Source organism: Cariama cristata, unplaced genomic scaffold (genome assembly GCF_000690535.1).
Source record: "Cariama cristata isolate BGI_N322 unplaced genomic scaffold, ASM69053v1 scaffold4447, whole genome shotgun sequence".
In the NCBI taxonomy this organism is placed as follows: domain Eukaryota; kingdom Metazoa; phylum Chordata; class Aves; order Cariamiformes; family Cariamidae; genus Cariama; species Cariama cristata.
This window is the reverse complement of record NW_009628208.1, coordinates 37,791-59,614: the sequence shown is the minus strand read 5'-3', so window position 1 is coordinate 59,614 and position 21,824 is coordinate 37,791. Positions and strand designations below refer to the sequence as shown.

General features: G+C 38.5%; 1 protein-coding gene across 1 annotated transcript; it reads left to right on the top strand.

The window, feature by feature from the left end:
* Positions 1-224: 224 nt before the first annotated feature.
* TAB3 (TGF-beta activated kinase 1/MAP3K7 binding protein 3) lies at positions 225-16,570 on the top strand. The gene is made up of 6 exons (XM_009704707.1): positions 225-326; positions 3,278-4,730; positions 7,996-8,156; positions 11,015-11,108; positions 12,667-12,750; positions 15,848-16,570. Exons 1-6 carry the CDS (start codon positions 225-227, stop codon positions 15,994-15,996), a joined length of 2,043 nt encoding a protein of 680 aa, XP_009703009.1. The 3' UTR covers positions 15,997-16,570.
* The last annotated feature ends 5,254 nt before the right edge of the window (positions 16,571-21,824 follow it).

The following is a 21,824-nucleotide window of genomic DNA, read 5'->3' as shown; positions in this document are numbered from 1 at the left end:
TTGTGTTTAAGCCATTGTCTCTCTTGATATCTAGATCTAAAAATGTAATACAATAACTCTTTTACGCATACAGCTGGGGAAGAAGGAAAAGTTGGTGTGATGGCTTAGAAGACGATTGTGTTTTTTCTTTCCTACAGAAAATGCCAGAAGCCTCAGAAGACCATAATCATTGGAAGGCCTGTTGACTTCCGTTTTTTGGTAATCTGGAACATCATCAATCTGGCATGGCGCAGGGCAGTCAACAACTCGACGTGCAGGTACTCCATGATCTCCGACAACGTTTCCCTGAGATACCTGAAGGGGTGGTATCTCAGTGCATGCTTCAGGTATGGTAAAGAGTTTTTAAGAGTCAGTGTATTTTTGTAGTATGAAAGTTCTTTTTAGTAGTATACATAGAGCATAGATTTTCATTCTTCTGGTTTTATTTTGAAGGGGTGGAAGACTCCACTACTTGCATTTTTATCCTTTTATGTACAAAGATTTTGTCATTCTTCACTGATATTTGTGGGGGTTTTTTCGCTGACTATTCTTCCTTATTGATTATTGATGATGGCCACATAAATAACATATGTATACTGGAGGAGATTTTAGCAAACAATGACTTACCCTTCCAAGATAAGGAACTGGCCTTAGCTAGGAATCTAAAGGTTTTCTGTCTTCATGGCATCTTTTTGCCACAGCCGTCCAAAGGTTTATTTTTACTTCCTCATTTCCGAGACAGGTGGCAGTACTTTTTTTTTCTTTTCTTTTTTTTTCTCCTTTCCATTTCTTCCTTCCACATTCATCTAAAATCACAAATTGGGAAGTGATAATAAGCGACCACACATAATCATTTTTCAAAGTCATCATTGTCTAGGAATACCTTCTGTTAATGGGAAGATTCAGGAGTGAAATAGAAACGTGTAAGATCTGGTTTGGCCTCGTGTGGCCATGGCTAGGATGGAACCTAATGTGACAGACTGCTGCGGATGAAAGTAGCAAACCTGTATTTGCATCCTACCTGTCCCTGACAGAAGAGTAGGTTTACTTGGCTGTAATTTTTGCATTGTGAGTCTTCTAAACTATACAAATACAAATGAATTGCTTTGAGACAAATGTGAAGTGGGGGAAGCCCTGCAATGTAAAGCTTTACTTACTGTGACAGTTCTCTCTCCTGTACTGTTAAGTATGTGATCCTTTTGATGAACTGTGTTTGTCATAGACTTCTTTAAACTGATAAAATTCAAGAACTCCTAATGCTTCAGAAGCATATGATGTGCTATGTCTATAATACAGTGTTCTGGATAGCTACTTAACATTACATTGCAAATATCTGTCATTTTTTTAAGTGCAGAATTTGTTTCCAAACTCGCTTTGTATTTGTTTTAAAATACATGAGCTGGTTTCCATTAACCTTTTGCAATACATTGTCTAGATTTAAACCAGTGTGAGTTTTGGACCTATCAAAAATTGAGGGTCCTTTGAAATGATAAATGTATTCCATACCCTGAGAAAATCGGATTAGGGCCTGTCCTAGCTACATTCTCTCTACCTACACCCTGATGAAGTGACCTAAGGAAGCTGAGGACTCTCTTTATGAAGTTCTGTTTAGATGGCAAGTGGCTGATGGTAGTGGTTAACTTTTTTGAGACTGCTGTCTTGGCACTCTGTTGCTGGTTATTGTTACAAGGTCGCGTTCCCAGATGTTCTGGTTTTAAATTCTTCCTGTGATACGCCTGGATATTCCCAGTGACTGTTGGGGTCTGGAAGGGGAGCTTGACATGAAGGGGAATTAATCAGGGAGAAGTATCCACAGAGTGAGAACCATACATAATTAAGGGCTGGACTCTTCTGGCATGTTCAGTAGTAAGTCTTCTGAGAAGATGCTGAATATGTGTGTTTGTCTCAGTGAAATCGTACGAAATTTTGGGAAGGTCATCTTCACTTTAGTATTAACACTGACTAGGTATCAGTCCTTTAGAAAAGAAGTGTGACTGTGACTTTTCAACCAATGGATAGGTTGTTGAAAATTCTATTGCAAGGCCACATAAGTATTAATATGTATACAAACTTTATATAGTGATAGTATTTAAAATAAAAGTGAAACCATTATTAATGTGTATTCCTTAGAATGGCAATCTTAGCACACTAAGGAAGGCGAGGGTGTATGTGTATATATATAAATATGCACATACTTGTTCTGGTAGGAGGTGCTGTATGTTGCAGAAGGTAATACTCTTGGATCACATGGAACAAAGTTAGGGTACTGATGGCCACATGTAGCTGAACTTAACTGAAAGTGAAATTTTTTTCTTTAACTACTGTTTAAATTAAAAACTGAAACACAGCGGATACAGGCTGTTGTATGAGAAACTGAGGAGAAAAAAAAAATAAATCCACAATCTGGATTGCTTTCTAGTGACTTTACTCTTTTGGAAAAGCTATCATTCGTGTTGTTCTTTTAACAAGACTAGATTAAGCTAAAATGAGTGGAGATGGGAAGAAGGGAAAGGGAATTCCCCATTATACTTTTGATTTGACTCATAATTTTATTGTCTGTATTAATTTGAGCTGCTGGCACCGCAGAACAAATCATTTACAGGGGTTATTTGATTTCCTCACTGATGTATGAATAAACTTTTTTTAGCCTTGAGCCTGAAATTCTTAAAGGCAGTTGAAATTCTGTCCAAATTGTAAAGTGCTTTATGGAATTGCCAGTACTTTTTCAAGCAATGTTATTCTGACTTCATTTTTAAGGCACTAAATTCTGTTCTACCAAAAGAAGCTGGTTTAAAATGTGGGGCTTTTAAACTTTCAGGTAGAGAGAAATACTCAGGTAAACAGTAAAATAAAGATTTTCAACAGTAAACACTCAGGTAAACATTAAAATGTCATCTGCATTTGTTTTTTTGACTTCCTAGATTTTGCAATTTTGATCTAGTTTAATTTGATTTGTGATGTTATTAGAAGTAGTTAGTTGTACGTGCCTGTTCCTTGCAGAATATGCCAAGAGTTCAAACCATGGCTTTCCCCAAAACTGGACTTGATTTTTTTTAATGTCAAACTGTAGGTAGTGTTACCATAGCATTTTGCTAGATGCAATGTGAGCTATGTACTACTTGCAACCTATGACTTAGTAGGTATTACCTTTGTTTCAGAATTCGTGTTTGTGAAATGTTTTCCCTAGTTGTGTCCAAGCTAGGCTTGATTGCAGCTTCAGTTGAATGGTTGTTGAACACTGAGCAGTGGCTTTTTCTTTTGCTATTTGACAGTAACAGGTGTCCATTCTTACTCCTAGAACAACAACAACCTAGATGCCTGTTGTCGAGCCCTCGCACAGGAGAGCAACAAATACTTATATACGGAGTACCATAGCCCTGATGACACCAGAATGAATAGAAATAGCCTTTTGCACATTAATCTGGGTATTCATCCTCATACCAGCTATCATGCAGGGGATGGAGCTCAACTTAATGGTGGTCGTACACTGGTACACAGTTCAAGCGATGGACATATTGATCCACAACGCACAGCAGGTAAACAGCTGATATGCTTAGTTCAAGAACCACATTCTGCTCCCGCTGTTGTGGCAGCTTCTCCTAGTTACAATCCATTTTTCATGAATGACCAGAATAGAAATGCAGCTACTCCTCCTCCACAGCCACCTCCACAGCCATCTTCCATACAACCAGGAATGAACACGTCTGCTATGCAAGGCCCTCCTCCCACGTATATGCACATACCTCGGTACAGTACAAATCCTATTACTGTTACAGTATCACAAAACCTCCCCTCTGGACAGAGTGTACCCAGAGCTCTACAAATTCTTCCACAGATTCCAAGCAATCTTTATGGGACTCCTGGCTCTATTTATGTAAGACAAACATCTCAAAGTTCTTCAGGACGACAGACTCCTCAGAATACACAGTGGCATTCATCACCACAGGGCCCAGTTCCACATTATACTCCCCGTCCTCTACCTGTGTATCCACATCAACAGAACTACCAACCTTCTCAGTATTCTCCTAAACAACCCCAGATCCCTCAGTCAGCTTTTCGATCACCACCGGCATCCCAGTGCCCCTCTCCCTTTGGGTCTCCTCAACACCAGGTTCAGCCTCCTCAGTTGAGTCATCAGAGTTCACATGTTTTCATGCCTCCTAGTCCTTCAACTGTCCCACCCCATCCATATCAGCAAGCTTCCCAGACTTTTCAAAAACAAGGTGGTCACTCTGTATCGTATCTTCCTCCTTTTGCTGGAACTAGTTTATCCAAAGGTTCCATGAATAAAATAGAAATTACAGTTGAGCCACCGCAAAGACCTGGGACTGCAATGAACAGAAGTCCTTCACCAATAAGTAATCAACCATCTCAACGAAACCAGCACCCGCTGTATCCAGCCACTACTCCTCCTTCAAGCTCTCCATCAAGAGGTATGTCGGGTCAACCCAAACCTCCATTTAGTGTTAATCCAGTATATATTACCTACACTCAACCAACTGGACCTACAGGTGCACCAACACAGTCTCCTCGGGTAATGGTATCTCAGCCAAACCCAACCATTTTTAAAATCACAGTAGGTCGAGCACCGACTGAGAATCTTTTAAATTTAGTGGACCAAGAAGAGCGTTCTGCAGCACCAGAACCTATTCAACCTATTTCTGTAATCCCAGGATCTGGAGGAGAAAAAGGAAGCCATAAGTATCAGAGAAGTTCTAGTTCTGGATCAGACGACTATGCTTACACTCAAGGTAAATGTTTCACCCTGCAAAGTGTATTATTGTAAAATGCATTTTCAGCTTAATTTTGCTACTTACAAAGTGAGAATTTTTGAACCTGTACAGAAAAGAATAGAAATTGCACCAAAATCATCTACTAAGAGAGTTTGTTCTGATTTTTTTAAAAAAAATTTTGCCAAATTTCAGTCTAATACACAAAGAATTTCTGAGGTTCTTAAAGTTGCAATGCTTTTGATGTTAGGGCAATTTCTTAAAAGAAAACACTGCAGCTGACGATTAAGTGGTTTGTTCATACACTGTGTGTCTGGTTTGTAAATTCTGCGTTGATGAACCGGGTCATAAATTTACATGTGGATTTTGTTATTTTGGTATTTGTTCCATACTTGGGTCCTTAACTTCTGTACTTCAGGTGCACTAACTTCTGCAGGGAATTTGAATCCAATTTATTTGGTTTAGATTGAAGAGTATTAAGTGAAAAGAGGAGAGAGGTAGGAATGCAACTAAAATTACTTTGGGTGTCAGTACAAATCATATTTTTGGTTTGAAAGGTATAAAATAACTATTTTTAAGAACTTAATCAAAAGTTCACTTTCTCCACCTAGAGTTTTCAAAGAGGAGGAAGAGATTGGCAGACAAATTTTAGGATATGTGTTCTGCTGCATAGGGATAGAACAATAGTTAGTCTTAATGCCATCTATATATAAATGAAGAAATCAGTAATTTAGTAAATAAAAAATAAAATGGTGAAATCTAACCCTTAGCTGAAAACTCCTTTTCTCAGAGTAATCTGCTTTATAGATTTGAAACCTTTAAAAATTGAGCAAATGAATCAGTCTACAAGCATTCAAACCAATCATTTTGAGTAATGACAGAATGATGATCAGCAACAATTATTTAAAGAATGTGCTTTGTTTCTGGATTTGTGTTTGGGAAAGAGACAATTTCTTCATTATTCCTTCTAGCCTTTCTTTCACTTTAGAGAGCTGAAATAATGGTTATAATGCTACCCTGTAGTTCTTGATTTCTTATTTTGCTTTGTGTCATTTGAACTATTCTAACTCATCAACAAAGAGCTGCTCTGTACCTGGTGGACCCAATTAGAAATGTTATTTAGAGACAAAGAATGCTAGTAGGTCTCTTAACTCCTAGGCCATATGCTTTGTTTGGTAGTGTTTCTATTACAGCTTCCTTAAAGGTTGTCAGTTACATGAGAAAACTGTAAGTGCCTTCACATAACTGAGAAAAACATATTCTGAAATGTAGAGATCTGGTTTTGCCTTTGTATCTTTGGCAAGATTTGTGTATTTGGAAAACAAACACAATAAAACTAGTTAGTATGTGCTTTTGGGGCATCTGCTTTTGTGGCGATACCTATCACAGCTGGGACTTGATTGTAGCCTTTGGTATTGCTGCACTCTGACCTCTTGAGAGAAATAAATTGTAGAAGAATAAACACTATATTCTTTACTACCACAACAGAGTCCTAAAGGAGTATATTTAATAGCTTAGGGGATTATATTTAATCCCTTTAATAATATAGGGAACAAGTTTGTTTAATTTTCTTTTGAATATGAACCATTGTGAAAAGCATTAGCAAAAATCCATTCTAGTGTCTGCACTTCCACTATTTCTTTGTAGTATGAGTCATGTTTGATGAGTTGTTCTACAGTATAATGCAAAGAAGCATGTAATGTAGTCATATCAGATGTTAAGTTGGAGGAGTCACCAAAGACAAGATTTGATAGTAATAGTGGAAAATCATACAGCCTGGTATCTGTACTTTTTTTTTTTTTCCCCTTTAAATTTTGTGATCTCTTAAACTCTACTTGGATGACATGCTATTTCAAAAAGTAGAAAACAGTTTTGTTCAGTAATACTGGTGCCTGTATTACAAAAATATCTGATGTTATTCTTGGATAGGATTTTCAGTGTTTATTCTTTGACCATGAATTGGCGGATCCACACAAAATTCAAAGTATAGTGCTACATTTTTGCACAAAACACTTGTCATTTTTATGCTCCTGACTCTTTTGGTTTGGGTTTTTGTTTTTGTTTATGTCCTACCCAGTAAGCTGTGTCATATTGTTGCTTATTTTTCTAACTTTTTTTTTTAGCTGTATGTAGATATTCTTGAGATATTATGTGTTTTTTTCATTGCCTGTGTTGGATAGGGGTGAAGAAAAAGGCAGGTGTTGGCTGATGCTTTGTATGAAATAGTAATTTGCAGATTCTACAACGTCTTCATACGTTTGAACCATTTTCTGGAACATTGTTATATGAGCAGCGTGCTTGTCTGAACACCCACAGCAAATTTCTCTTGTTTTCCTCTGTCCTAGTAGATTTTAATCAGGTAAAACCAGCCAGATCAGAAAGTGCTAAGCATCACACTAATTAACTTGCCAGTTTTGCATCATGATGAAATACTGAGAAACACTGTTCCTGCAGAAACCGTGTGTTATTTTCTAGCTAGTCAGAATTCTTTCTTCAGCTGCTCTGAGAGCCCAACATCAGCTTGTGACTGAGAGTCATAAATTTCAGTATCATGACAAAAATATGAGAGAATGCTTAACAGCAGAGAGAGATTAGAGGACAGCAAATCAGCTCTTGTAGAGTTAAAGACTCTGAAACACCTGAGCTGCCCCCACTTTTTATTTTCTGGATTCTCTAGTCTATTTTATTGAAGTTCTATAGTTTTCCCTTTGAGCACTGGGGAACTTACAGTATTGAGAATTACAGTATTCTCTGAAAAGCTGACTATTTAAAATTATTACAGCATAATTGTAATAGCAGTGGAAAAAACAGTTCAGGACTGACATTTGGCTAATGTCTCAAGGCTAGTGTGTCAACTGCTATTGAACAGCAGATATGAAGTGTGTGTTACCTTCTGATCTCACCTCTGGTATTTATTTTTTTTCTTGCCGGTACAGTATTAATATAAACTAGGTTGCTGTTTCATCCTGAGAAGCTGTCTCCCTGTACAGGTGCCTTTGTATTTTTGAGACGAGAAAGACCAAATGCAAAAAAAGAAGCTTTGACCAAAATGGTAATATCAACTGCAAGTTACTGTCTAAAATGTGTTTTTATTCTGGAAGAACTTTGTTCCAAATTGTAGTTCATTTGGCATGAAAGCATATTCACACTGGTATCTGGCTGCATGTTTATGATCACTTTTTTTTTTCTTCCAGAAGGGTCACTTGTGAATCTTACGCATAAGTTAAGAATTCAGTTTTCCAGGTTTTTGTGTGTTAGTAACTCTTTCTTCCATGTAAAACATTAGCCTTGCTGTTACATCAGCGAGCAAGGATGGAGAGATTAGCAAAGGAACTGAAGCTTGAGAAAGAAGAGCTCGAACGCCTGAAAGCTGAAGTCAATGGTATGGAGCATGATCTAATGCAGAGGCGGCTTCGAAGAGTTAGCTGTACAACTGCAATTCCAACAGTAAGCAATTTGTTAGTATTTTAATTCAAGATACAAATTTATTTTTTGATGTTTTCATGAAATAAAATGTTATACAAAAAGTATTTTGGGGTATAAAATCTTTGATCTTTGGTGGTTATTTTTTTGTAAGCTCTTGGCTTGTTGTAAGCCAGTTCTTATGATTTAAGAAACAGATATGTGTCCAGCTTTCTCAGTGTTCACAACAGAATTTCTGAAACTTAGGTGCTTTTCTGGACCACAGAACTGGATAGATAGTTACTTTCCTAACAACCTATAAAAGTGTACATCCAAATGTATTTAAAGAGCCCAAGCCACATACAGCTTGGTGTTCATGCGGCGCAAGGTTTCACTTTTTTTTTAAAAAAGGTATTTTGTTGTATTGAGGTATTTTGTTGTTTGAGTAGTTGCGTCTCTCAGACAATCTATTTCCCATTTGGTATGTGCAGGACGTGACACATAACTTCTCAGTGATGGTGTTGGCTCAAATAGTTGACACCCCTCTCTCCTCTTTTCCTTCTTGATTCTTCCTGTCTGTGTGACTTACACCTGCAAGTGACTAGCCCAAACATCTGTAGGGCTCTGATAAGAGAATTCATCTGCCTGAAAAATAACTTCCACTTTGTGCAGTTCTTAGCCAAATCAATTCTTACTCACTGTGTTAACATAAACAATGCACACAGATGTAGGCTGGAAGGCATTGTAGGGGCTGTTAGCTGCATAACTAGTATGGCTGCTGTGTGTCTCATCTGTCTCAGGGCAGCATTTGGCAGGTGTGTTCCTGGGAGGAACAGGGGCACTGCCTGAGTGTGCAAGGATAAGATTAGGAAGGCCAAGGCCCAGCTGGAGTAGAATCTGGCATGGGATGTCAAAGACTAAAAGAAGGGCTTCTGTTAGTACAGAAGTGACAAAAGAAGGCTGGCAAAAATGCGGGCCCATTGCTCAGCAAGACGGAGGACCACTTTACAGAGGGCATGGAAAAGGCTGAGATACTGAGTGCCTCCTATGCCTCAGTCTTTACAGGCCTTCAGGAATCCTGAGTCCCAGAGACCCCAGGAAAAGTCTGGAGCAAGGAAGGTATACCATTAGTGAAAGAGGATCAGGTCAGGGAAGTGGACATACCTGAGTTCGTGGTCCTGGATGGGATGCAGCCACGAGTGCTGAGGGAGCTGGCAGATGTCATTGCGAGGCCACTCTAGATAATCTTAGATTGATCATGGTGTTTGGGAGAAGTGCCTGAAGAATAGAGGAGAGCAAATGTCACTCCTATCTTCAAGAAGGAAGACCCAGGGAGCTGCAGACTGGTTAGCCTCACCTTGATCCCTGGGAACATGATGGAGCAGCTAATCCTGGAGACCATTTCCAGGCACATGAAGAACAAGAAAGTAATCAGCAGTAGTCAGCATGGATTCACCAAGGGGAAGTCAAGCTTGACCAATTTGATAAACTTGTAGGATGAAAAGACTGCCCTGGTAGATGAGGGGAGAGCAGTGGTTATTGTCTGCCTAGACTTCAGTAAGGCTTTCAGCATTGTCTGCTGTGAGATCTTCATAGAGAAGCTGATGAAGTATGTGCTGGACGAGCACACAGTGAAATGGGTTGAAAACTGGCTGAAGAGCCAGACCAAGAGTGTGATAATCAGTGGCACAAAGTCTGGCTGGAGGCCAGTAACTAGTGATGTACCACGGGGGGTCAATACTGGGTCTGGTCCTGTTTAACATCTTCATTAATGATCTGGATGATGGGGCAGAGTGTACCCTCAGCAAGTTTGCTGATGACACAAAACTGGGAGAGTTGTGCTGACATTGAGGGACCTCAACAAGCTGGAGAAATGGGCTGGCAGGAACCTCGTACCATTCAGTAAGGGGAACTAGTAAGTCCTGCACTTGGGGAGGAACAATCCCATGCACCAGTATAAGCTGGCGGCCAACCAGCTGGAAAGCAGTTTTGCAGAAAAAGCCCTGGTGGTCCTGGTGGAGACCAAGCTGAAAATGGGACCAGCAACGTGGCAAAGAAGGCTAATGGTATCCTGGTACAGGTTCCCCAGGGGAGGTTGTGGAATCTTCATCTTTGGAGTTATTCAACAGCTGTCTGCCATCTGGGCAGAGCAGTTGGGCCAGATGACCTCTAGATGACCTCCAGAGGTCCCTTCCAACCTCAGACATTCTGTGATTTTTGACTTGGTGATGCTGGAATATATCCTAGGATAAGACAGTTATTCCTACATATGCGTTAATGATCAGTGCTGCTAGGATTAAGAATGCTTTGTATTCCAGTAACTTAGGGTTTCTTAATGATACGCAAATATATGGACTTAAATAACTGATTATTCTGTTAAGAATAATTACTGTCTTGCAGCATTGAATGATTTAAACTGAGCTAGAAGGTTTGGCATATTGAAGCTCCTTGGGGTGATGCAAATAAATAAACTACTGACCTTATTTGGTTATCATGGAGTAATAATTAATGTGAGCTGCAGCTCTTAACTCTGTTTCCTGATCATCTTGATGTGAACTCATGTAGCAAGTCATCAATTTATACAGAATTTTGTAAGGTGTATGGTTTTATAAACTTGAGCTCGGCTATGTCTTCTTACTAATGAATTTTAAGATTAAGTAAATTGTTCACTTTTGTTGGTTTGGTTTGTTTTCCTCGTCAAATGCCAATAGAAGAATGTTTTTGAGGGAATAAATTGGGTAGGGGGAATAGGACAGACAATGGAATCCTGGCTGGTTTTTTTCGGTGTCTTATCTATACTCAGTTTCTAATAAAGCTGTTAACAACAATATAGCAATGTTATTTCTATGTCAGATATGAGGCTGACTTTCCCCCAATTGCTATTTTGAATTGTTTCTTTCTAGCCTGAGGAAATGACCAGATTGAGAAGCCTCAACAGACAGCTCCAGATAAATGTTGACTGTACCCTGAAGGAAGTTGATCTCCTTCAGTCTAGAGGTATGGAACTGATAGTTTTTTTAAAAACGTAATTCAGATATGGGTGGGAGTATTGATCCGCCTGAGAGCGGGAAGGCTCTACAGAGGGATCTGGACAAGCAGGTTCAATGGGCTGAAGCCGATTCTTCAACAAGGCTGAGTACCAGGTCCTGCATTTTGGGTCACAACAACCCCACGCAACGCTACGGCCTTGGGGAAGAGTGGCTGGAAAGCTGCCCAACAGAAAAAGACCTGAGCGTGTTGGTCGACAGCTGGCTGAACATGAGCCAGCAGTGTGCCCAGCTGGCCAAGAAGGCCAATGGCATCCTGGCTTGTATCAGCAACGGTGTGGCCAACAGGACCAGGGCAGGGATCGTCCCCCTGTACTCGGAACTGGTGAGGCTGCACCCCAAATCCTGTTTTCAGTTTTGGGCCTCTCACTACAAGAAAGACCTTGAGGTGCTGGAGCGAGTCCAGAGAAGGGCAACGAAGGTGGTGAAGGGTCTGGAGCACAAGTCTGATGGGGAGCGGCTGAGGGAGCTGGGGGTGTTTATCCTGGAGAAGAGGAGGCTGAGGGGAGACCTGATCGCTTTCTACAATGATCTGAAATGAGGTTACAGCCAGGTGGAGGTCTGTCTGTTCTCCCAAGTAACGAGCAATAGGACAAGAGGAAATGGCCTCAGGTTGTGGCAGTGGAGGTTTAGACTGGGTATTAGGAAGAATTTCATCACCAAAAGGATTGTCAAGCATTGGAACAGGCTGCCCAGGGAAGTGGTGGAGTTGCCATCCCCGGAGTTATTTAAAAGATGTGTGGATGTGGTGTTTAGGGACATGGTTTGGTGGTGGGCTTGGCCATGCTAGGTTAACAGTTGAACTCGATGATTTTAAGGGTCTCTTCCAACCTAAATGATTCTGTGATTCTAATATAGTATGCGCTTAAATGTGGATACTTGAACTCTTTAAAGTTCAGTTTTGATTATCAATTATCAACTTATGCAACCTGATAAACTTGACTTGCCAATATTTCTGTTGGCCAAGTTAAATTACATTACCAAGAAAGTGGCTTTGTGAAGAGCAAATTAAAAAATAAATACTCCTTAGTGGAGGTTCTTTACTTAAAGTTTTAACTTTTTGCTGACAAAGTCTCTAAGAAATACGAAACAGAACTACAGGTTGCAACCAAGAAGTTGGCAAACAGACATCTGCTTAGGTCTTTAAAAATCATCCTTCTGTGACAGAAACTTGATGTGAATACAATCAAATAGATTAAAATATGCATAGTCCTCCTTTTTTACCAAGAATGTATCCTACAGAAAGATTTACGTTTTTGCGTATTTTTAAAGCGATACAGAACGTTGAGCTGGCGTTGATTCTTCAGTATGGGGTTAGCCTGCTAAAAATCACTAGAGCCAACACAGAACTGAACAATACATGACAAAAGACTACTCAGGAAAAAGCTAATATATAATGTCATAATAAAAAGATGTGTAAAAATCTGAAGCCTCTAGATGTTCATATCACTGTCATAGGCATGTAAATAACCTTTGAGTTACACTTTCTTACTTTTCTTTTCTGACAGGGAACTTCGATCCAAAAGCCACATGTAACTTCTATGATAACATAGAGCCTGGTCCTGTTGTGCCACCAAAGCCATATAAAAAGGGTAGGTCAACAAACAAGCATCAAGTTACCTAATCTGCATTGAGGAAGCTTTTTGTTCCCCTCCACCCCTTTCTTTTTTTAAAAAACCCCTGTGATGACAGGAAGCAATGCTAATTATTATGACTTTTCTTTATATACACAAACCGAAACAGAACGTTTTTATATAAGTGCAGGAATCTTGGCTACAACTTGTTTTCCTCAGGCAGGTTGTTGCAAGTGAATGTTCTATTAGTATGTTGTTTGTAAATACTGTTATTCACTACTAGAAAAAGAGTTGAAAGTCTACAAACTTTTACGTGTTAACTTGAGCTTAGTAATTATGTTTCGTTTAACATAGCTCTAGTTTAAAAGCTCTGTCAGGTTTGTTTACCTGTCTTGCAGTACTTGTTAGGATTTAATAGTTTAGTTGGGATCTTTTATGCAAGTTTAATTCGTCACAGCAGCTTTTTAAAATTTGCATTTTTATTTTTAATTATATTTTACCTTGACTGGCTACACTTTACCTGTTTTTTGTGCAGAGTATGAATTTCACAGTAGCCCTGAAGTTTTAGCACAGCAGGAGCTTCAGACATTTTAAGGACCAAGACAGAACGCATCTCCTCACATTGGTCTAAAGAGATAACAGTGTCCCACTTGTACAAGTTTGTTACTGGTTTCTAAAATGTTCTATACTAATTGTATAGTATCTAGGATTCATACCCAGCTTGGGACGCTTGAGTTTTATGTAGGCACAGGAGCTATATATTTAGTCTCATATTTGTCCAGTGGAGATTCAGTCTGTACATCCCAAAGTGACTCAACTCCTTTTAAGTAGGCACCTAGTTGCCACCTAGCTCAGTAGCTCTATGAACTCCAGTATGTTTAGGGGTGATTTTGGAGCAGAATCCTACCTTTTATCTCAAGTATTTGGGGACCTTTTTTTTTTCCTTTTAATTCCTAAAATCTGTTTTAGATTTCAACTAATGATTTCAAATATTAGTGGAAGTTTTTAAACACTTTGTATCTTTCTGCTGAAATAGCCAGTCTGGGATCCTGTGCTCTGATAGAGAAAACAGTGGTCTTTTCTCTGAAAATGTTACATGTGATAAGATTTGTAATATTGTGTCTCCTCTTACTGTAACTAGCATGTATTAAAATTGTTAGTGGAAAAGAACTCGCTGTTCTGAATCGGTAATAATATAGTCTGCTTGAAAATCCAAATTTTGGAAGTAAGTTCTAGTTGCTGATAAGCACTTCACAAAGGTTTTTGCAGTTGAATTTTGAATTTGTATAAGGAAATTTCCCCCTCTTTTGAAGCAAGTATTTTACCCTTTTGTGTAATAAAATGCTTAGTATGTGGAAATTTAAAAAAAAGAGAAGACTCAGAACTACTGCTTGTGGTTTAAAAAAAAAATAACCAAAAAACCAAAACAAAAGCAAAAAAAAAAACAAAAACCAAACCAAAACTGGGATGAGTTCCCTTCATAGCTGGTAGTGTGTAGTGTCCAGGAAAGACAGTAGCAGCAGGTGAGCAGTGGCATGAAGGCAGCTGCCTGGATTCCTGTTAAATTGCAGTGGTCATGTGGTTGGTTTAAGGCACTGCTACTTCATGGTGCTTGAAGAGATTCTCTTAATTACACTAGCCAATTTGATTTATTATCTCAAAGCAAAATAATGTGCAAAACTTGGATGAAATAAGTGATTAGATTTGGCAATTGGAAAGATAGTGTCTCGTAAGGATTTGTATGACTTTTATGACTAGCTTCCTGGTTTTGTCGGTCAACTTACTAGAGACCAGTTTTCGAGCTGGTGTGCTGTATTCTGAGCTTGGCTTTTAACATGGAGTCATCAAAATAAGGTGGTTTTTTTCTTAAATTCCATTTTCTTAATATTCAACCGTTGAAGACATGGGCAGGCAGACAAGTGTGGGCAGACAACGGTCTGCTCTGTGCTGCCATCGGGCTAGTCGACATGAGTGCAGCCTAGCACCCACACGAGCGTGCTTAGAAGGACTTTGTTGAGGCCAAGCACTGTTAATGTGACTGTGCAACTTCTGGACTGGAGAGGGGTTACATCTACGGAAGGAGGTTACTTTTATTGTCTTTAAATATGTCTCTGAAGACAAACCTAAGTACTATTTGCACTAACTTTGTCAGCCATCTGCTGGATTTCTTAGCAGATGACAGCAGCGCGTGCACTTTGAATTACAAATTACCGTCCTTTTTTACAACATGAATTCTCTTTCAATTAAGCTGCTCTACAGATGTTTGTTTAGCAGATGAGTATCTTAACCTTACCTTCTAGGTATGTGTGCTAATGTTGTTTCGGATATTAACATTTTTTTAAATGTTGTGTTTCACATCCTAGGAGTATTTGTCACTTTTAGTAGATAACCTGAGGTCTTGAAGTGGTGGTAGGAGACATCAGAAAAACAAATCTTTCCATGGGTTAATGCCTAATGTATGATTTGCATACATAGTGATTGTATGAATGAAAGCAGACTTAAATGCAGCTTCACATACACGCATCCCTGCTGCAAAGCCATGAGGAAGAAAAACAATCATCTTTTTTTGAAACAAGCCTACCATTTTATTTTTATATTGTATTTTCTGCAGCCTGGATAAATGCTAGAAAAAGATGCAGAAAATACATCATCTCTCAGACTGTTTGAAAGAACTGAGTTAGAAGTAGTTTTTCACTTCAGGTAAAGTAGGGTTATTGGAATTTAGAATTTGCTAATAGACTGCTGTATGTAAACCTATGAAGTCATTCCATAACAGGATGGTGTTGCAGTGCCAGTAACAAACTTTTCAGTATGTTTTAAGCTATTAAACCTTTAGCAGTATCAGTGACCTAACAGTGGTGATTGCTTTTGTTGTTTTTAATGTAGTATGGTTAAACGACTTTATACAGAAGTTAAATACTTTAAATATTCAGATTTCACAAACTGAATTAGAAGTGCTTTAGCAAAAGACCTGTAATGTTACCTAAGTTGAAATGCTTCCACAGTCATTTTAAGATAGAATGGTTAATGAGGTGACAAACCAGTAGTATGATCTTGCCTATCATCCTCTTCTGAAATAAGAAAAGAAATGTTTTCTTTTGGGTTTTTTTTTTAGAGCATCAGAACAGCTCCAAACAGACTTCACGGACTCAGCCAAGAGATGAAGACTTTGAAGGGGCTCCATGGAATTGTGATAGCTGCACCTTTCTAAATCACCCAGCACTAAACCGCTGTGAGCAGTGTGAAATGCCGCGATACACCTGAAAATTAGGAAGGGGCTGCATTGGGTTGAAAACAGGCTCTCAAGCTGACAGCTGTAGGAGAAGGAAACATGGGGAACCTTTCAGTCCATCTGCCCAGCCTTTGCCAGTCAACAATCTTCATATTGCAAGGGGTGGGAGTAACGTGTTAAGATGTTTCTGCTTGTGCTACACTAAAAAGAAATAAATTAAGGGTGAAATTCTTTCTTATCCCATTGCAGTGAGCAAAGCAGAAAATGAAACCTGAAAATGTAAAAGGATTAATTTTGGGAAGAATGTATACAGGAAAGCAAATAACTACTGGTGTTTAGTCCTGTGGTTATAGTTACTGCTTAGTGGCTCTAAAAAAAAAAAAAAAAAACCACGAAGCAAGAGTGTTTTTTTTTAAAAAAAAAAAACCCATAGGACTCTTAGTAATGGTGTGAAATGTTACGCAACCAGAAAAACTGAAGAGCCAGAGCTGACTTAACCTGGCCACAGCTAGCTGGAAAACAAAGGCTCCCTGTGCTTCTAGATTGTAAGCTACTGAAAAAGAAGACAGGTAAATGCAACAATAAATTTTGCAATGTATAAAAAAACAAGGAGAAAGGTATTTGTAATTGCTGCTTTTTTTCAGGGTAACTTATGTCTACAAAAAATTGCTGTTTGAAATAGTAACCTAAGGTGACTAAATGAGATATCGTATGAGTGTTACAGAGAGTTTAATCAGAGGTAATTTTTTACAATCCCTTTTGCTTGTACAGTGCTCACCTGGCTGTGTCAACACTGGTAATAAACTACGAATGAATTCTACCGTATTACAGATGAAAATACTGCTGCATGCTTTCATTAGGCCGTCGTGTTTCAAAGCTAAAAGTATGCTTTTATATACCACAATCTTCTAAGCCTGTGGTCTGTAGCAGCACAGTGACATATGCCAAACACAAGACTAGTCCAAATTCGGTTTGGAAGACTTGAGCTCAGCCATGGTTGTGTATGAGAAGAGTTTGTACCCAGTTCCTTAGGCCTTTTCAGCTTCCAATTTGTGAAGAATTCATGATGTTTACAGCACAGAAGGTACTTTGTGCCCCAGTTTAAGGTTAGCTGAAAAATCATTAATCAATTAGCTCTTCAGTAAAGGTTTATTTGCACATTGTTAATAAACCAGCCTATATAAAATTGCCGATGCCAGATCCTGAAAAATTACACACTGCATTCTTTTTATTTTGGTCAGGAAATACTTGCTGTAGGTTGAAGAACACAAGACTTGCAACTGAAAATCATACTGGTACTTTTATGCGTATGATACACTGTATTATAAAGGTGATGTTCAGTTTGTTTGAATGCTTCAGGTTGCTGTAATAAAGCACTCAATACTTGTGAAATCGAACTTGGGTTTGGGCAGCTGAATGATTACGTTGCACAACTGTGCGACTGAGTAGGATGTTCTTGTGTACTAGTCAGAAGCTGGTACAGTGCATTTGAGTTTTTATGGTATATACTTTATCAGGATTCAGAGATGCAACCAAGCACATCAGCTGAGTCATGGTAATTGACTTTGCAACTGTGAGGCAAAATGTGCTAGCTAAACCCTACCAGAAGAGATTTAAACTACTTCATTTTAAGTTGTTCTTAGCTCATGGCAGCCGCATCCATATGGTCAGTTACCACAATTCACTTGATGTGCGATAACATGTTAAGCTGTGGTAGAACAATCATGTGTCTGAATCTTTATTTAAAATAAAGCAGCATTTGTAAGGGGTGGGTGGAGGAAAACTCATCTTGACTGCATTGCTCAATCTGGTATCTTCTCTCCCTGCAGTTTATACAGTAAAAAACAAACTGTGGTCTTAGATGAGAAATGGGTATTTTATCTGGCATTTTTCAATATGTTCTTGCACTAACTAAATCTTCAGCGTAATTTTGAATAAGCTAAGAGATCTCCAGCAATCAGTGTGTACCACTGATGAGCAAAACAAAGTCAAAGGCATCAGAGTTAGTTTTCCTTCCTTCCTTCCTAATAGTTTATATTACTGTGTGGGGATCTCATCACATGTGGAAAGGAGTAAAAAAATTACTGTCAAATGAAGTTAGAAGGCAATTATTAATTTTGTTCATGTAAGTGAACAGTCTGACAAAACTGTGATGACTAGAAAACAGATGAGCAGAAGCATTATACCTCGGATGATCAGTACCTTTGCTGTTATCAGCTGTATAATGAATTACTCCAAACAATACCAGTAACTTCATGACTTTTCTATCATGATGCCTTTGCCCTTGCATTATTTCAATTTTCTGTTCATTTATACTTCTGTTGAAGTTCTAGAAGCATTTGTTTTTGCTGGAATTAAAAAATGATGGCAACTGAAATAACAGCAAATGAGAGTAGGTGTGCCGTGCATCAGTACAGTTGTGCCATTTTTGGATAGAATAGATGCTACTTTTGAAGGGGGAGGGAAAATGCATGCGGTCCAGTAATTCCCTGAACTGTAATAACCATAAATGGAGACTTGCTAATCTTAGTTGTAGCATCACCAGAGGAAGTGAAGGAAGGCTGTCACGGCAGCAAGGTACTTTTTGGAAGACTGAGTGAGTGCTGTTAAATTGCAAATTAATTCCTTCGTACCAATAATTTTACTCCAGTTTTTCAATTACTTTCATTTGTTGCTTGTACAAAAAAAAACAACACCCTTCTGTTGTATTCTTTTACTTGTAAATGCCCGTACTCAAACGTTAATAGTAAAGACTTTACATGGTGCTTGAATATTTCTGGTTTGTTAGAATGTAAATTGTATTTCAAACATTGGAAGATCCATTTTCCTTCTGAAAGCAGGTGACGCCGTTCACACCCCAACTGAATTGTAGATTATGCCAAAAAGATTGGTTTGTGTAATATGTATTGAATGCACATAAAACCCTAATGTCAGCTGGCATACAAAATGCACTGTGTTGTATAAAACTTTTGTGTGCGTGTGCGACTGGTGGGATGCTGATGCCATTGTGTGGAGTTAATGCACTACTTGTGTTTTCTTTTTTCTTTAATGACTGAGCTTTCCCTCAATCATGCCACTAGATTGGTAGAGTTTGTAACTGACTTGGATATTCAGATATTCAAAATGATTTCGCTGTTCATTGAAATTTTATAAAGCTTATTTTATATTTACTGTGCTATTAAGATGAATTCCCTTTAATTATAGAATACTACTGTAGTTCTTTAAGAGTTTATTTAGAGTGGGGCTTGTGGAAAATGATTCAGAACATAGTAAACCAAAAGAAATCCTGAACTTCGGATCTACTTTTAATTTGATGTAATTATTAGTCTTGTTTGGGTGAAGAGGAAAGGGGTGGGAAGTCAAGCAAAAGGAAGTACTTTGTAAAATGTAGTCTTAGATCAGAGTGAATTGTGTATCTGTGTGTCTGTGGTATGTGTGTGTTTCCCTTGAAAAATGGGAGGTGTGGTGAAAAGGTGTAATAATTCTTAAAAGAGCTGGTCTCAGTACTTTCTGATTATGATGTGCTACTAAATCACATTTTTTTAAAAAAAAAAAACAAACCCAAAACTTTTCTTTCAGTTACTTTAATCTGTCCCAGTTATACATCTCTCATTTCAATTTCTAAATGCTTTTACATTTAACATTGATTGTAAAACCCCTTGAAACTGAAATAAAAATACTTGAGTTGAAATGGGGACAAAACAAAATAAAACCAATAAAGAATGTTTTAAAAAAAGAATGTGAGAATATTAAATATGTTAAAAATATATTGTCAAAGCTTGTCATCAGGATGATAGTTTTTGTTTTAAAATGCACCCTAGAATGTGAAAATGACTATCCTGATGGGAAGCGGACAGTTGGACATAAACAATTCATCAGCTTAGCTGGTACCACAGAATTTGCGTGCTCTGTCCTACAGTGACTCTAAATCCCGTAACGAAAGAAGACGTGCACAGATATCACATCTCGTAGTCAGTACTGTCTCTATGTGCTGCTGCATTTGTTTCGTTTCAAAATGTCTATATTATATGAAGCTAGACATGACTGAATTTTGCCAGATTTCTTCGGTTTGGGGCTTTCATTGCTGTTTATGTCCATAAATATTAATGCAAATTTTTTTTTTGTTTTGAATAATCAGAAATCGATGGAGTTAATGCAATATTATAATCCTGGATTTTCAGTACCTTTGAAACCGATTTTAAAAAACTGTGTTCTTGAAACTTATTTATTTATGGTGGCACCAGTGTATCTAATCCGTATTTCCTGCTGTGTGAAACCCTGTTGAATTTTTTTCATTAAAAAAAGAAGACACGATCTTGTTTAATCCTGTATATATGGTGTCTACATTCTAGATTTGTGTATGCTGTGAATGAACTTATTACTAAGAGATGAAATTGTATAAAAGCATTCAGAGGCTATGCATGCATGGTACCTCCAGAAAGTGCATACTCCGAGTTGCAGATTCCTGCAAAAATAAATTAATAAAACTAAGCAAACATAACATCCTGCATTTGTCCTTGTATGTAGTAGGAAACATTTTTTAAAAATACAGCCTTTTTGCTTTGATAGTCCGGTTGTTTCTGGTCTTCCCCTCGAACCCATGGCTATAGCCTATTTGTTTCAGGGCTTTTGGGGTTTTCTTTTTGCTGATCAGTATGATTCTCTTCAGGCAATTGCTGAGTATTGAACTGGGGTCCAGATCCTGTTCCTGTGAACGTGGACAGCTTGTGGAAGTGGAGTCCCGTTCAGGTGGTGGATATCTTCGGGGGTAGGAACAGGACATAGGATGTTCCGGGGGTGAAGCTGAGCTCATCGCTCCTCTGTACGTTTGAACTCACCGCTGCTTCTTGTTGAAGGAGTAGCTTTATCTGCTGTAGCAAATTATCCTCAATAGTGGTGTGTATCTGGGTTACCAAATCCGTCTTCTGCTATAACCTCCTACAGAAAGGCACCCCTCTGGGAGAGGGTGGAGAATTCAAAATCAGTATGCAGGCAATTTCTTTATATTAGGATGTCTTCTCAATTATCTTGATTGTGTCAGCTCACCGTAATCTAGCGCTCGAAAGCTCTGTAGCTGTGCCGCAGCTGTATTTTGTTCACGTACAGTTTCAGTCATTAGACCAGAATGTGTTTAACAAACCTACCGCAACTTTGGTTGTGAGCTTTTGTCAGCAACTGTGTGTAAGAATTGAGTTTTGCATTCCTTTTGCTAAATTGAATTTATAAAAATTTCAGGAAAGGTTTGTATTTTAATCAAGCATTTGATTCTTTCACTTTAAAAATTATTGCGACTTGAAACTTAATTTTTTTAAAAAAGTTTTAAAGCTTTAAAAAAAGTTTTAAACTGTTAAGGTACCTGTAAAATATATTATGCTAATGGCGAACACACAAAGCCAAAGACACTGGATCTAAGAACTGACAGTGGCCACTGGTTTTTTTGCTGCTGTTTCCCTGAAATCGTGAGGAGCAGGATCTGCCTGAAATAATTGCATGAAACTAGTTGATTTATTCATAAGAATTGCTTGGTTTTGACAGTGCTGCACCATGTCTTAAGCCTGCGGTGCTTAGAGAGATGGTTTGTCTTGTGGTCTGGTACGGATGCAGGAATTCAGGGCGGCTGGTTCTCATCAGTCATGATGGTCCATCGTGCTGGGTGTTCTTTAGTTGCACCCTCTCCGATATAAATACAGTTTTTGGAAGGAGGTGACGGAGGAACTGATTTCACCTAACAGCTGGACTCAACCAATTATATATTAAATGGGTTACCCGATGTTCTGTGGAAACCGTGTCAAGTTGTTAGAGAAGGGGCTATGTTAATTTTTAGATAGAGGGTCTGTGATTGTGATGTGTTCCAGTTTGG

Bases quoted from the DNA above. Each gene is read 5' to 3' on its own strand.
- TAB3 (XM_009704707.1), top strand. From the start codon at position 225: ATGGCGCAGGGCAGTCAACAACTCGACGTGCAGGTACTCCATGATCTC. The intron at 8,157-11,014 runs GTAAGCAATTTG...GTTTCTTTCTAG, and splicing joins GTACAACTGCAATTCCAACA to CCTGAGGAAATGACCAGATT. The intron at 12,751-15,847 runs GTAGGTCAACAA...TTTTTTTTTTAG, and splicing joins ACCAAAGCCATATAAAAAGG to AGCATCAGAACAGCTCCAAA.